This window comes from Petaurus breviceps, unplaced genomic scaffold, assembly GCF_028583685.1.
Source record: "Petaurus breviceps papuanus isolate PSGF00001 unplaced genomic scaffold, PetGlider_PUasm1.0 91041, whole genome shotgun sequence".
Taxonomy (NCBI): Eukaryota; Metazoa; Chordata; class Mammalia; order Diprotodontia; family Petauridae; genus Petaurus; species Petaurus breviceps.
The window spans coordinates 38,989,484-39,005,316 of record NW_027187400.1 but is presented as its reverse complement, the minus strand read 5'-3'; the positions used below and the strand labels follow the sequence as shown (position 1 = coordinate 39,005,316).

At 47.8% G+C, this 15,833-nt stretch overlaps 1 protein-coding gene across 2 annotated transcripts; it reads right to left on the bottom strand.

Moving 5' to 3' along the window:
• Nucleotides 1-350: 350 nt before the first annotated feature.
• On the bottom strand, nt 351-15,662 carry UBE2J2 (ubiquitin conjugating enzyme E2 J2). 2 transcript variants are annotated; one of them, XM_069079283.1, is made up of 7 exons: nt 15,530-15,662; nt 8,141-8,271; nt 6,153-6,193; nt 4,173-4,275; nt 3,915-4,053; nt 2,294-2,374; nt 351-1,536 (listed from the first exon to the last, which is right to left on the bottom strand). In XM_069079283.1, exons 2-7 carry the CDS (start codon nt 8,269-8,271, stop codon nt 1,252-1,254), a joined length of 780 nt encoding a protein of 259 aa, XP_068935384.1. In that variant the 5' UTR covers nt 15,530-15,662; the 3' UTR covers nt 351-1,251. The 2 variants fall into 2 exon arrangements, with proteins under 2 accessions (XP_068935384.1, XP_068935386.1); XM_069079285.1 differs by lacking the exon at nt 15,530-15,662 and adding an exon at nt 15,324-15,442.
• Between the last annotated feature and the right edge of the window lie 171 nt (nt 15,663-15,833).

Sequence of the window (15,833 nt, the reverse complement as noted above, 5' to 3'; positions counted from 1 at the left end):
TGCTTGGAGTCCCTTCTGGGAAATGGCCATGAGCACAGAACAGGATTCCCTGCCCTCAGCAGGGAACCAAAGTAGGGTAGCCCTTTCCTTCTCAATTGGTCCTGAACTAAGGAACCAGAGGCTCAAGGCCAGCCAGCTGACGTCTGAGGGCTGCCTGCACAAAGGGGAGAGCTGGCAGTGGATGATATGGTTGTGGGTGGGCAGCTCAACAGTGATGGACACAGCAGCTGAGGCAGGAGGAGGCCCTCGGGTGGGCATGAGCTGGTTCAGAATTCATCTCTGTCCCTCCCCACCACCATGGAGCCCTTCAGAGGAATCTGTGACACAAGCAACACGTTCTGAGCAGCCTGTCAGTTTCTCTGCAGATTTATTTCAGTAAACAATGACATCTTGCGATCAGAAAGCAAAACAGAATCTTAATTTCACGTTTTTGAGAGGGGGAGGGTGGTATAGAAGGAAAAAACCCTTTCCTAAAAGTCATTTCTTTCATCATTCTAAGTGAACATAAACACACTAAAAATGCTGAGATAAATCGATGATGGCCCTGGATTGGTCTAAAAGTTTGTCACTGGCCAGCAGAAGCATCTAACAGGTGACTGGCTACCCAAACTCCAAAGAGTTCCTCCTAAGCCTTATTAAGACATCCATTTTGACAGAAAACAAAAACCAATTAGCCAACACACAGCATGGCCAAAGATCAGGCATGAGCAGGGGAGTGTCAGGCTCCGGCAGGGCAGTCCAGTGAGCCCCCCAGGCCGCCCTCCCACGTTTGATACTGGCCACTTCTGTCTCCTTCCAGATCAGAGTCCTTCACCTAAACTAAAAACAGCACGGACAACAAGGGCTAGCATTGAGTTTCAGGTTTTTTTGAACGACCGAATTATGTAAAATGAAAAACATGTTTACTTCAAACAGGTCCAATAAACTGAAGAGGGGCCCGTGCTAAGAGAGCAAGCGTTAGGAGCGCCGGCTTCTCATCCGCGGTGCCGAGTTGCTTTACAGCCACAGACACACAGGGAGGTTAAGACGACAGGAATTCAATGCTCTCACAGATTTTTCGGATCCCAGCTGCGCCCGCTCTGGGCTCTGGCTTTGTTTGTGTTTTGTAAAGGCTTCCCAAACTAAACCCCAGGAGCCCAGCAGGACCAGACCCGCTTGGTGTCACTTGTCCCAGGGTCACGCTCCGCTGCCCAGAGGTTCACACGCTTCACTCCGACCAAGGTCCAAGGGCTTGGAATCCCGGCGTGCGGCTCATTCCTGGGCTATGCTTCTCAGGACATATTTGACTGTGTAGGCAAAGGCAGCGAAGCCAACTATGACGAACAGGTTGGCCAGAGCGCCTCCCAAGAGTCCGTGGTTGCGGTTGGCCTGCTGCAGGCCCGCGTGGTGGGGGCCAGCCATGGGCACGTGCCCGTTCAGGAGCTGAAGCCCGTTCTGACCGTGGTGAGTGTCCCCATCAGGGACCACGTCTGGCAATGGGAGGGGCTGGGGTCGACTGCTGAGTTCATCTTGTGCTTTCTGCTTCTGTTTTATTTCCTAGGAAAAGCCAGTCACAAAGAGAAATGACTATCCCAAGTGGAGAAGCTAGGGACAGTGTCATGCCCCAGGATGCAAAGAGCCCCTCCCCCTGCTATCATCAGACTGAAGCCTCCCCCCCAACCTTGGGCCCACCACAAGCCCCCACTCCAAGCACTTCCTGCTCCTCCTCCCCCCTTTCAGCTCCTTTTGTGAGCTGCCCTTTGAGGGCAGGCACTGTCCTTCTATTCCAATATTTGCATCCCCAGCACTTAACACAATGCCTGCCACCTAGGAAGGACTTACCAAATGTTTACTGACTTTCCTGACCGTGGGCATTTTAAAACAAGCCACCACACAGTATCTCCCTGCTTCTCAGAAGCCTCTATTATGACCACTGCCTTTGGGGCACATCGCCCTTGGCCCTGATAACCCGGTATGTGTGTGTGTGTGTCTGTGTCTGTGTGTGTGTGTGTGTGTGTGTCTCCCCTACAGGTCCATTCCCTGAACCCACGGAGATCAAGTCAAATGAACTGGTGAAGGGAGCCCACAGCCAAGCAGTTCTAAGAGGAGAGCTCAGGCTCCCAAGCACAGTGGCCAGTCTTGGCCCTCCTGCCCAGGGCTCTCACCCATGGGAGGCTCCTTCCTCGGATGGGGGCTGCTGACTGCCACAGCTCATCCCTGTAGCCCTCCTGGCCTGCCCACTACATGAATCTTTGTGTAGTAAGTAAAGAGAATCGATTTCCAACCTTCTCCTTCTTTTTTAAGGAGCACTCACCTCCACCACTTCAGGAAACAGTTCACAAAAAACTTTGTCTTTTAAGTTAAACGCCAAACTCTGTGCAGCAAGTTGTCTTTTCTGCCAAGAAAAAAAAACGTTAGTGTAAGAATAAAACCACACCCACATGGTAACTTTAAAATGCTCCAAGAAGAGACTATTTTTCCGCCCAAAGTGACCAACTTGAAGCTGTAGAAGCACGGAGATGGTAGTGCCTACTAACGTTTGGGTCATTTGTCCCCCCACAACCAATTCACTTTATCAGTCCCCAGTCTCAGGCTTTAAACTCATCCCTTTGATTCCCTGTACAGATACTGACATGCTCTCATAGATTCCCAGTTCATCAATGACAGAAATGAAGGCAGGCACTGTGAACACACAACAGGAAAGACCCAGACAAAATAGCCACAACAGTCCTGCCATCTCTTGTTCCCTAAAACAGGACTGACAAGCCTGAAGCCAGGGCCCAGCACTTTTTAGCTCATTCCAACACAGCCAAAAGTCCTCAAGGACCTCCATGGTGCTCGCCTCCCATCCACTAGTTTATCAAAAGCTACAAAAGATGAGGGTGGGGGTGGTTAGGTGGCACAACGAATAGAGCACCAACCCCGGAGTCAGGAGGACATGAGTTCAAATCCGGCCTAAGACACTTAACACAAAAACTAGCCGTGTGACCTTGAGCAAGTCACTTAACCCCAACTGCCCTCCAATAAAGCAAAAAAAAAAAAAAAATTTGGGTGACCCAATTTTTGCCACACCCAAAGAGCAAAGAATAAGGAAAAAAATGCTAAGCCAAAGCAGATGGGCCTTAAGGTAGAAATAAGAAGGATCTTCATGGCTAGGGAGGGATGGGCAGACCCAGAAACATGGCGCTAATCAGGCTAGGGAGCCTTCCCTAGACAAGGGAAAGCAAGACACATCTTTAGCAGAGGTTATCATCCATCTTGCCCTTGACAAGGGAACAGAGAGGATGACCTCTTGGATTCCTCTAGGTACTCTGACCTCTGTGGGGCACAGAAAAGAGCACGGTCTAGGTCTATTTCTGCCTCAGTCACCTGGAATCACTACCCAGTGACCCTTCGACAAACACCATTCTTTTCTCCTAAAGAGCTGGGGTGCCACCAACAGTGAAGACAACGACCACAGGATTCATTCCCTGGGGATGAGCCAGGGCACTGGCTTCACTCCAAGGTATTCCCTTCCTAACAATCTATGCTCCAGGTGAACGACTCTTCCTCAGTTCTGAGGGCTTGCACACACCACCCCTATGCCTTGGAAGGATCCCTGTGCCCACACCAAAGAAATCTCTGCTTCCAGACCACCTTCCCTACAGCTCAGGCCCAGCTTAAGTGGCAAAGCCTTCATGAAGCTTTCCCTAAGCCCATGGCTAGAACCAAGCCTCCAACGGAGGGTAGATGACAATGATGCTACAGATGGGAGCCCTCCAGAGAGAGAAGTTTGGGTGAGATGGGTGTCACCATCAGATTAAATTAAGCTGAATGAAGGGACTGTCGTTTTCTTTGTATCCTCAGGCATAGCACTGTAGATGCTGCTGGTTCACAACCCCCATTTTCCATCTAGAACACCCCACCCCACGTGTGAGATGTTCCTAAAGACTCACTGTGTAGTCTGAAGTTTCTATGCTGCCCAATGTGGGGCCCTTTTCCACCATAAAGCTGAGCAGACCCGTCAAGATTGTTGAGACTGACCAAGCTGGATTCCAAGTATCAGGGTGGAAATCAGTGATTGAAAGACATAACCTGCCAAAAAAAGGGGTGGGAAAGGTACCTCTTTATAGAATATATACACAGTACTCCTGGAATGGCCCCCCAAAACAACTGCAGAAACAACAACAGATGGGACAAGGGAAAGGTCTTACCTTGTGTTACATTTAAATCTTCCATTGGGAGTTATCATATAAATACTAGGAGGTTTAAAAGGAAATTCTCTGGGGAAAATTAGTTTTCCATGATAATAGCCACCTATATCAAAACAGAAGAAAGCCAAAAATAACTTCTTTAGTATTCTGGGAAATTTCCTCAGAGCATTTACAAAGACAGAACAATTGCAAATAAAATGTGAAAAACAACCATCATTTTTATGCCTTCCCCAAATGTAGACCGAATCCAATGGTCAGGACCCTCAATCTAACTCCCCAGAAATGTCTATTTTACAACTCAGACAAATGCAGAGACCAAGTGCAGTGGCTAAGTGGCACTGGGCCTGGAGTCAGGGAGATGTCAGCTCAAATCTGGCCTCAAGACACCGACAGTGTGACCCTGGGCAAGTCACTACACCTCTGCCTGCCTCAATTTCTTCACAGTAAAATGGGGAAGTACAGTACCTGCCTCCCAGCGCTGTTAGGAAAATCAAATGAGATAACTGTAAGAAACTTAGCCCGGTGCCTGCAGACAGGAAGCCTCTATACATATCATTAAAGCATTCTGGAATAACTAGCTCCACAAACCAGCAAGGCTGGTGAAGACGCCTGGGAGGGAGCTACTTTACTCTCCTCACGTCTGCCCACAAGCCATTCCCCTCCAGCCAGCTCATCTGGCCGGATTTTGGCAGGGTATTCATTGGTATTGAAATATAGTGGCCCCGCCTCCCCCCAGCCTTTCCAGACCACTCCCCACCCCCACACCTCCATAAATACTGCCAGAGCGCCCCCCACACTGCCCCCCTAGCCGCCCTTCCAACTCAGCTCCAGCAGGTGCCTCCTTGGTTCAGTCTTCCCATGCTCAGCCAGGTCTCCTGCCCTCCATCCCAACCACCAATCCAAGCCTGCCTCATCCTCTCCAAGTGCCAACTACTGAATGAAGCTTCTCCCTCCCCAACCTTCACTATCTCCTTGTGCTCCCCCTGAAATGCTTTCAACATAAACATAGTTCTATGCTCCCTGGAGGAGTTTCTTGATGGTTCACCTGATAACTTTTGTTGACCTTCCCTCCTGACACCCCAAAAGAATGCAAACTCTTTGAGGGCAGGGTCTGGGTGCACACCTCTCTGGTATCTTCAAAAGTCCAGTCCAGGGCCACACAGAGAGCCATGTCATACGTGAGGATAGACCTATTAATGAAATGCCCAAAAACGCTACTCTGGCTCAAAAGAGGTTCCAAGGGACCTCAGGACAGGGCAACCAGGGTCCAGAGTCTCAGGACTGAGAATTGGCCAAGACCTCAGAGGTCAGGTCATCACCAAAGCAGGAAGAGCCTCTAAGCAAACCTATTCCCCCATTCATTCCTTTAGCCTCTGTTGAAGGACCTCTAGTGAGAGGAAGGCAGCAATGCAATGGCCCTAACTGTCCAGACACTTTTCCTGACAGCCAGTCAAGATCTGGGGGTGGCCTTCCCATGGGCCTACCTGGCTCACAAAAAAGGCTAGCAGAGTCTGCCTAAGCTTTATCACACTCACCTAAGCTAGTTTAGGAGACTGGTTAAGCAAGTTCGAACAAAGGAAAAACTAACAAAGGACTTTCTAAGACAGTGAGCTTCCCCTCCCTGAGTATTCCAGCAGGGGGCGCGTGTCAGGAACACTGCTGATGCTCTTCTAGGGAAGGTGGACAACAGCTGACCTCTAAGGTCCCACACCCCCACAAACCTAATACCTTCACTTAAACTCCAAATAGTTTAAAAAGCTGAATAAAAATATGTCTAAGAAAAACAACACAGAACTTTGAGCATCTTTAGAACGTGGAGATATTAGGGACCAATGAAGACCTGTGTCAAGTTTCCTAAAGCTACAACCCAACAGACGGCATGGGCTTGCCACAAAAAGGGTACTTGACAGCATATCTTCCTTGGGAGCATGAAGACAGACAGCCCGCAAGTGACTCCTCCTGCGGCCTTGGCTCACTTACCTTCATAAGGAGTCATCTCAGGTCCCCGGACGACATAGTGCCTAAGAGGGAAGAATGAACATCAGAGAGCACCAGGTCAGGCCAAGGCTGCCCAAAGCAGCCCCAGGCTTGGCCAGCAGACAGACCTGGACAGTCCCTGCACCACTGGTGGGTGTGCGCTGAGCAAAGCAAGCACCAATGGGGCCTCCTTCTGATGAAGGAAGGTCAAGGTGCTGCTTCCAAAAATATCTGTCTTGGATCTCATGCCGTAAGGGCAAACATTTTTCCAAATGCTACAAAAGACTTAAAAATAATAAATTCAATAACAAATTCAATTCAACAAACATTTTTTAAGTGCCTACTCCATGCCAGACACTGGCTTAAGTAAGCTAAAGGCCCCTCACCCCCAGGTCTACCTGCTCTCAGGCTTCGTTATGGTGGCTCTAAGGGGCAGAGTCCCAAACCACATATTATCCAATTAAAGTGCTCTCTGTAGTGCTACTGTTTCTTTACATGACTTACTCTAAACTTAACCAATTTACAAATAAAGTGAGGTTTAGCACATAAAAAGTTACCAACAATTCTTCAGTTACTCCCTCGAAATCTCCAAAGTGCTGATACTTCTATGTCAAATAAAATTATTCTATGTTACATACAAATATATATTCCATCTAAAATAAATGAATTTCGGTCTTAGATAACCCACATTTATAATAAAATCCTATTCCAATGACTACTTCAGTCTATAAACTCCTCAGTGCGTGGAGATATTGAAGGTACTTTCAGATGATACACTTTGAAAAGATGAAACAACAGTGTGGCCAGAATGTTTCTATTTTCCCCCTAATGTAGATACACCCACATGCTTTTCCCATTAGGCTACAACAAACCAGTTAATATGTCTCTGCAGTAAACAAAAAATCTGAAAAATGCTATAATCATCTCCCCCTCACTGGTTCTGTAGAATCAAATGGCCCCCAGTCAATCTGATGAATTGAACCAGGCCTAGTAACATCTGCAACTAATCCAGAAGTAATAATGGCTACGTTGGGGGAGAAAAAAAAAATCAATCATCAACCTAATACAGTAGAGGAGGAAGAGGTCAATTAGAGAAAAAAATATGTTATGGAAAGAGGAACAAATTGCCCCTTTTTAGTAAAAAATGCAGGGCTATAGTCAACCCATGTAGCATCACATGCACAAAATTAGGAGTAAAAGAAAAATCCATGTGGCTCAGATATAGGAGGGCTCAGTTCTCCTCTGAGAAGTCAATTCCTACAAATGGTTTCTCTGGAGACAGTGGTTTCATGGGCTCCTCTAAGAGACTCACTTGAGAGATAGCAGGGCATGATGGGAAAAAAGCTGGTCCCCACTCTGTCACTATTAGCTGTATGACTGCAATCAAGTCCAGCTAGCTCCCTACGCTGCCCATTTATTCATCTATAAAATAAGGAGGTTAAATCTAAGGATTAATGCCCTATGAATGGTTCTTTCCTCTCTTTTTCTGTCCCCTCTGCTGGAAAATTGGGACAAAAAAAACAGACTTCCCAAGACTGCCATGAGAAATAACAAAGTAAAACATGTCTTTCAAAGCAGAAAATTCTAATATACACAAATATATATTCCATATAAAATAAATCAACAAATTTCAGTCTTAGATAACCCACATTGATAATAAAATCCTATTCCAATGACTACTTCAGTCTATAAACTCCTCAGTGTGTGGAGATACTGAAAGTACTTTCAGAAGATACACTTTGAAAAGATGAAACAAAAGTGGGTCTTGGGTCTTAAGTATAAGGCTATAGTTTAGGCCAGACCCAGACCCCCAAGCCCCCCACATACACCCCCACTACAAAAGCATTCGATACCTGCATGCATTCATTCTACCGGGAGTCTTCAGATAGTAAAAGAAAAAAAGCCAAAGGCTCTAGCGGTCCAAGACAAGGAAGCCCGGCCTTCTTGCTAAGCTTTCACGTGCTGACTGAAGCAAAGCGATGGAGCCTTACCATTCCAGAATGTTCGAAGGGAGGGGCTCAGCACAGATATAAGGCACTGGGTCTTTTTTGATCCGAAGGTAGTCTTGTTTAAGCCTCTGGGTTGCTGTTGTCGGTGCCCTCTTATTACTGGTGTTGCTCATCTATCAAAAACACAGGCAGGAGTCATGACAGAGCTCCAGAGCTCATCAGCACATCCTTCAGTGCCATCATTTCCCTCCCCACACTCACTGGCACTGTCACCTCCCAAGGTCCCCGCACTGTGGACTCTTCTCTTCCTTGACTTCCTTTGGAATTCCTCAGTCACAAACTCCAACTCCTTCTTCCTCCAAAGTGCCTCCTCCCTTTCCTCCTGACATCTGTACAGTGTAGTTCCTTATCCCTTCACCCTCTGACACAACAGTAACCCAATGGCTCTCCTGCTTCCAGGCTCTCCTGGGGATCCAACACCCTCCTTGGTTAATCCTCCTAAAATACCAATTCCATCTAGTCATTACTTAACCAAAAATCTCCCATAGCTCCCCATCTCACATACCTGCTCAACACCCTTCCTAAAAATGTCACCAACTCTGACCTACTCAGTGTCCCCTTAGCCTACCCTCAGCTCAGCCCTGCCCCAAATGGAAATCATCTTCCCACCCAACTGTGATTCCTCCTGGTTTTTCAGTTTTTATTAATGGCACCACATTCTCCCATTCATTTGACCCCCCAAACCAAAAACAGTCCCCGCCCTCACAGAACTTATCATATACACAAAGAACTAAATACAAAATAATTATTTGGGGGGGAGGCCTAAGTAATAGGGCAATCCAGAAAGGCTTTGTAGAAGAGATGGTATTATTCCCAATCCCTGTGGATTCCCTCTCCCTCTTTCAAGTCCAAGGGTGGAAGCCAAAGGTGATGTGGCATAGTAAAAATGATGCTGGATTAGATGTCAGGAGATTCCAGGGATTGCAGCCCTAGAACAGAGTCCCTGTTGGACCCCTAAATCCAGGTACTCACCAAATCCTGGAGGAATGTTTTGTCCTCCAAAACACTTCTTGCTGTTTTTCTTCCCATTGCTACTGACCTAGTTCAGACCCTTATTACCTTGGTAGGTACTGCCTATCTAGTCTCCCAACCTTCAGCCCTTCCCTTCTAACTCAACTTAAAGTAACATGAACCTTCTCGATGCAGAGCTTTGCTCAAGATCTCTTACTGCTCAAAAACATTCAATGGCTCCCCAATGTGTAGCCAAAGTCCTGGAGCCCAGCATTCAAAACTCCTGAACTGGACCCAAACTGACTTTTTATAGCCTCCCCCCACCCCACTCTCCATCATACAACTCATAGCTTCAACAAAATATGACAACTCACCATTCCTCAACTCCCTGGTCCTTTTCTATCTCTATGCTTCTGCTCAGGATAGTTCTTCTAGGCCTGCTATGTTAAAATTCTACCACCCTCCACAAGCCAACTCCTTACAGAAGCCGTCCTGATTTCAAAAGGGATCTTTCCATCCTTGGCCTCTGTTGGGGCTTTGTTCTTACCTCTATCACACACTTCATCCCCTTCCAACTTGGGTTATGGTTCTGCTTTTCTCCTCTATCAGTCTTCTGGAGGGCTCTACCTTTTACAGTGATTAGCACTCACAAGTACTAAATACTTGTTTAATTAGGTATCAATCTTCTCACCACATGCAGTGATTTTTAACTCTGTATCTTCACAGTTTATTTCCCATGTGCTTTTTCAAAAGAATCCTTAACAGGTCCTAGCCCTGGCTCTGCCACTGATTCCTAATCTTATTTTAGAGAAGCTGCTTTTCCTCTCCAGGACTCAGTATTCTCATCTTTAAAATGAAGCCATTAGACAACGACATCCCCAAGTTTCCTTTCATTTCTTTAATGTTCAGATTCTTAAAATAGCATGCCTCCTGTAAGAAAGCTGAAAGGATGTACTGGGTGAATTCTACATTGCCAGTTCCAATTTCAGTTCCTCCCAAGCCCAGGAGGGCATCTCATCTCCAACAGGACTATTTCTGCAGCCACAATCATGTCCCATGGAGTGACTTCAGATAAGATCCTGCTTGGGCAGTCCAGGGCTGTACCAGCAGAATGGATAGGGGAGCTCACACAATACCAACACTGGAAAACACCTGTTTGAGCCTAGTAAGGAAGACTGGTGAGACTACAATTATAGGAGATCTGCCAAAAAGAATGCATTCTCTTCTACCAGAACATTGACTTATACCCTAGAAACGAAAGCAACAGCCTGTCACATAAACAAAGGATAATCCAGGAAACCTGGAGAACACAAAGGGCATTCTGTCCTGGAACATCAATACTTAGAAGTGGTTTCCAGTTGCCTGAATTGCATGCTCAATCTTTTTCAAAGGATGTTGAAAGTGAACTGAACTCAACCCAAATCAAGTCAAGCCACAGTGAATTTGGCTATTCTATGAACAAACCAACCAAGGGCACAACATGACCTTCAAAAGGATAGTCTGCATAATCTGAAATTCAGTCAATGCACAAAAAGAATGTAAAAATAAGCAATAACAGGCATGTGTGTGCATGTATAATGACTTCATTTCCCTACATGCCAAGCTTTCCATTTATTTCTTACAAGACATCCATCCCATCCAAATCATTCTGTCCAAGTGTCATGCTCTCTGAGCTGTCTATGGCAAAACCAAGGACACCAGAAAGAAAAATTGATACATGTAAAGATGGTGCACGTGACCCAAGCTGCCTTAAGACAAAGGGGGCTCCTAGAGGGCAGGGATCACCCAATGTACTCTGCCTCTGTGTGTGTACATGTGCATGCACATGTGTGGGAACATGCTACAAGGAGGTTAGGTAAAGTACCAGAAAAGAAATTATTTGAACATCTAGAAAGTCAAGAAAGACAGTATAACTGACCAGCTCCAAGGGATTATCTCTCAAATCTCAATATTAAGCTTATCAAATTATACCAAATACATTTGATCTGTGTATCTGCCTACAAAGTACAGCCTACGTTCAAGGGGATCCATGACTAGAAAGTTAGACTTAGCAACTCACAAACACATCCTGCTGAGGCACACAAAAAGGGGGGGGGGGGGGGGGCCTTGTGATTGGTATCAACTGAGGTAGTTCCTTGAAATAGTAAAAGTAATAATGTGTGTATAGTATGTTTGTATGTGTATATATACATATATCACATAATTAAATCTAGTATTGAAGACTTTTTTCAAGTCTCAAATATGATGCCAAGACCAATGAACAAACATTTACTAAGCCCTTGCTATATCTGAGGCACTGTGCTATGTGCTAGGGATACAGATAAAGTATGCTTCCTTCTCCCCTCCCTGAAAAAAATCTTTGTCCTCCAGGAGCATACATTCTAACGAGAAAAGTAATGTGTACATAACTAGGTACACATAAGACAGAACCAGAGGAGATGAAGATAATTTGGAAGCATACCGGGGGAAGGGGGAGACCTGAGAAGGGGCTTCTACACAAGGTGATATTTGAACTGAGTCCTGAAGGAAGACAACACATTTCAGGTACTCAGAGCACAGCATGTGAAGGCTGAAGTAGAGTATGGCTATGAGAAGAAATGGCAAATATGTCAATATGGCTGACTTAGGGAAAACATGGAGGGGAGGTTGGAAGGGTAAGAAGGGGTCATGAAGGGCTTTAATGCCAAACAAAGGGGCTCATGTTCTGTTTCATCCTAGAGGTAATAGAGTCACTGGATTGACACAGCCAGATGGAGGCTCTGGTCACCTCTGAAGCTGAGTGGGGACAAAGTGGAAGTGAGGACGACAGCCCAGTGAGAAGGGTGAAGGGCCTGAACCAGGGCTAGGGCTGGATGAGAGGAGAGGACATGTGAAGGTGGAAATGACAAGAAGGAGCAATGGACTGGGTATATGAGAGGGAGGCGTCCAGGAGGACACAGGTTTAAGCCAGCATGGAGGGGAGGAAGGGGTCACTCTTGCCACTACCAAGAAAGTTTAGGAAGAAGATGAGTTCTGTTCTGGACATGTCAACTTTGAGATGCCCAAAGAACATCTATAGTCCAAGATATCTGAGAGAGTTTGCTGTGGGTGCAGCCCAGGAGAGGCTGGAATTGAATACGTACATTGAGGAATCACCTGCAGAGACACTGTTTGAACACGTGGGAGTAGAGACCACCAAATCAGACACTGCAGACCCCAACTACTGAAATGTATCAAGCCTTGATGATAACTGGTCTGAAGATGAGCTTTGCCCCAAAAATGGGTACTCTGGAAGAAATTTATAGCTGCATACTCAAAAAGAAAACTGACTATGGTTTCTCAAAGTCAGATGGGGGTGGGGAGGTGTGGAAAGGCAGAATGCAGCCTACATATGGATCAATACAGGCAAATGCCAGGTATATGCAAATAGAAATACCCACAGGAAGAAGCCCTACAGACAGATCAGCACAGTCCAATCCCTTCATTTCACTAATGAAATAACAGAGGCCCAGAAGGTCCTGCAGCCAGTCGGTGGCACAAATGGTACCATAAAACACAGACCTCCTGACTCCCAACCCTATCCTCTTGTCACTATCTGATTGTTCTCAGGAAACCAAAGCCAAGACTTTAATAATCATGATTTCTATGGCAGATTCCTCTTTTGCTTTTCTTATGCAAATATTAAAATTCATCTGCTTCCCTGAGTGGTGGGAGTGATCTGAGACTTCAGGTCTGTGCACCATGGAGGTCAGATGCCCCAGGATGATCAGGTGGGAAGAGCCCTGAGTGTGAATGCAGGCTCCAGGGCAATCCCTTCTCTCCGGGGCCTGTGTCTTCATCCATGAAATCAAAGAGTCAACTGGATGGTCTATCAGGTTCATTCTAGCTCTAAGACCAATGCCCTCCATTTTAGCACAGAAAATGGGCTACTTGGTTGGGACCATTGGGAAGGCACTAATCATGCAATTCCCCAAATTTTATTAAAGACACACACATCCCTCAACAGGAGCCTGCTCTTACTGTGATGACCTGTGCAGGAGTCTCATCCAAGTTCTCTAGGGGCAGGGCCAGGTGTTTTTTACTCCCTTATATCCAAAGTCTGAGTGCAGCATTCAACTTTAATGCCCTCTGCCCCCACCAGCACCTGGCACACAACAGGCACCCACTTGTTGCACTGACAAGAAGTGACCACAGAATCCATTGACCAGACTCTGAAATCACCCCCATTTACCCTCCTCTGAGGCTCTGAAAGAATAAGGAAGTCCAAGAGGCTTTGGAACTCTGCTTCCAAGGCAGCTAAAGGACACCAGAAGGATCAAAAGGGCCAGGGGAGCTGACGAGGCAGAACCCGCAGGGCCCTCCACAGGCTCAGGCAGGGGTTGTGAAGATGGTTGCTTTAGGAAGGATTTTTTTTTTTTGGGGGGGGGGGGGGGGGGGGTTAAGGATCAAAGAGGATGGAAGAAAAAAGTAAATAACATAAAGAACCCTCAGTTGCTGCTGGGACAGGTCAGAGCCCCCCTACTACTGGATTTGTTGAATGGGGGCTCTGCTCCTTACAACCTATGAAAGGCTCCTATCTTGGGCAAGCCCTTTCCTCTCTAGGGCTCAGTTTCTACCTCTATGAAAGAGGGTGAACCAACAGATTGCATTCCATTCTGTATGGAGATTAACCACCTCCTTGGGTTCCAGCAGAAAGAACAGTGGAGTTGGATTCAGAGGATCTGGGTTCTAATCTGTCTCTGCCACTCAATACAACTGAGCCTGAACTTCCTCATCCATAAAGGGTGAGGTGATAGGGTCAACACTTCCCAAGTTCCTTCCAGATTTAAAATCTAGGATTCTGAGCTAAACTCTGGGATGCTGAAAAGTCTTGCTCAAGAATAGCAGATATCAGTTGGGGTCCATGGCCTTAGAAAGGTCCTTGACAGCCTTTCAGGGGGTGGGGAGGCCTAAACTATTTTCATTATAATATCAAGACATTATTTCCCTATTAAAATACCAACTACATATCTGTGTAATGCTGGATTTTCTTCACATACTTCAAATCAAAACAAAAAATTGAATGCAGAATGAGGAGAATTCAATTTAGTCTTCTCTTAGGTCAGTAATTAAAGAGAGTTGCAAAAACATGTAAAGCAGTAATAATGCCACTCTCACTAAATTTTTTGGCATTGGAAAACTTCTATTTTTCACAAATATTTTAATGTAAAATGTGATTATTATTTTTAAGTGAATTCATAAATATTTTTAAAAATTTATTCATTTTAATCTCTAATGCAGGAAGTATTGATAGATAGAACCCACATAAACAAAAGTCCTTTGGGGTCCTCAATTTTTCATTGTAAAGGAGTCCTGAGACCAAAAGGTCTGAGGACTGTTTGTCCAGCAGTCAGCAGGCCCTAGGTTCAAATACAGCCTCTGACATTTACTGGCTGTGCCACCGTAGGCAAATATCACTTTCTCTTTGAGTCTAAGCTTCCTCATCTATAAACTGAAGACTTTATCAGCTGTGTGACCAGGCCAATCACTTCCCTTCAGTTTCTTAACCTGGGGGGGGGAAAAAAAAAACCCAACCCGAGAACTTAGGTCCATACAAATGCCACCTCTGACCCTTACCACCTGGATAGGTCAGAGTTCCAACAAAAAAGCAGTGGGCGGACCCGGGTCCAAATCTCACCCCGGGCTCCCACGTACTCTCTGCCGCCTGATATGAAAACTGAGAGGGGCCAGCGAAATGACCTCCCAGGCTTCTTCCTGCTCTGGACGGCGAGCGTTTATTAGGCGCCAGGTACCAAGGACTCAAAGGCGTTCCGAGTCCCTGCCCTCGGGGAGCTTACAGTCTAGTGCCCCGAAGGGAGGGGCCGAGACAAACGGGACAATCCAAGGGAGGGGCTGTCGGGGGGAGTTGGGGGGGACACGAGGGGCGGGGGCGGCTTCTCCGATAAAGCTCGTTTTTAATGTTTAGGACAAACACTACCCTCCGCCCCCCACGCCCGGCACTCGGCAGGCACTTCCTTGAGTCGGTGGGCTCTGCCCCAGGTCGGGCCGGCGCTCTAGGATCTCAGCGGCCGGGTCGGTCAGCCCGTGGGCTCACAGTGGGGGCGTCCGTCTGCGACCCCTCCCAGCCCGGGGAGACGCTTCCTCCCAAAGGATGGGCCGGGGGTGGGGGGAAGGGCGGGAAGGAGGGGCCTTCTTTTTGACAGGCGGGGAAACTGAGGCCCTGGGCCCGACTTACCCAGGGCCGGGCCGTGGGGACGCTGCCGGAGTGGGAGTGGGGAAGCCCGAGGCGCCCGCCGCGGGCCCGACAGTCACGTCACGTCTCGGGGCCTCGGGGGGGCTCGTCTGCACAGCTCGGGGAGGGGACGGGGGGCCCGGGAGTCCCGCCGCGACCCCGGCGATTGTGACCGCGGCCCCGCCCCGGCGCCGCCCCTCCCCGCTCACCTCTCCCGCCGCCGCCGCCGGGGTCGCTCCCGGGGCCGCTGCTGCTGCCGCCGCCGCCGCCGCCGCGCTAGGCCCGGGCCCGGGGTCGCTCCGCCCGCCGGGAAGGCTAAGGAAGGAGGGCGGGCGGGCGGTGGAGCCGAGCTGAGGCGGAGCCGAGGCCGGGCCGGGCCGGGGAGCCGCCGCCACCACCGCCGTCCGGGAGCGGGCCCGTCACACCCTCAATCGCCGCCGCCACCGCCACCGCTCCGGCTTCCAAGATGGCCGCCCTCCCGGCCGAGCCGGGAGCCACTTCCACTTCCGGGAA

Coding starts and splice junctions, on each gene's coding strand:
- UBE2J2 (XM_069079283.1), bottom strand. CDS start 8,271: ATGAGCAACACCAGTAATAAGAGGGCACCGACAACAGCAACCCAGAGG. Junction 6,194..8,140: donor CCTTCGAACATTCTGGAATG/GTAAGGCTCCAT, acceptor CTTCCCTCTTAG/GCACTATGTCGTCCGGGGAC. Junction 4,276..6,152: donor TGAGATGACTCCTTATGAAG/GTAAGTGAGCCA, acceptor GTTTTGATATAG/GTGGCTATTATCATGGAAAA.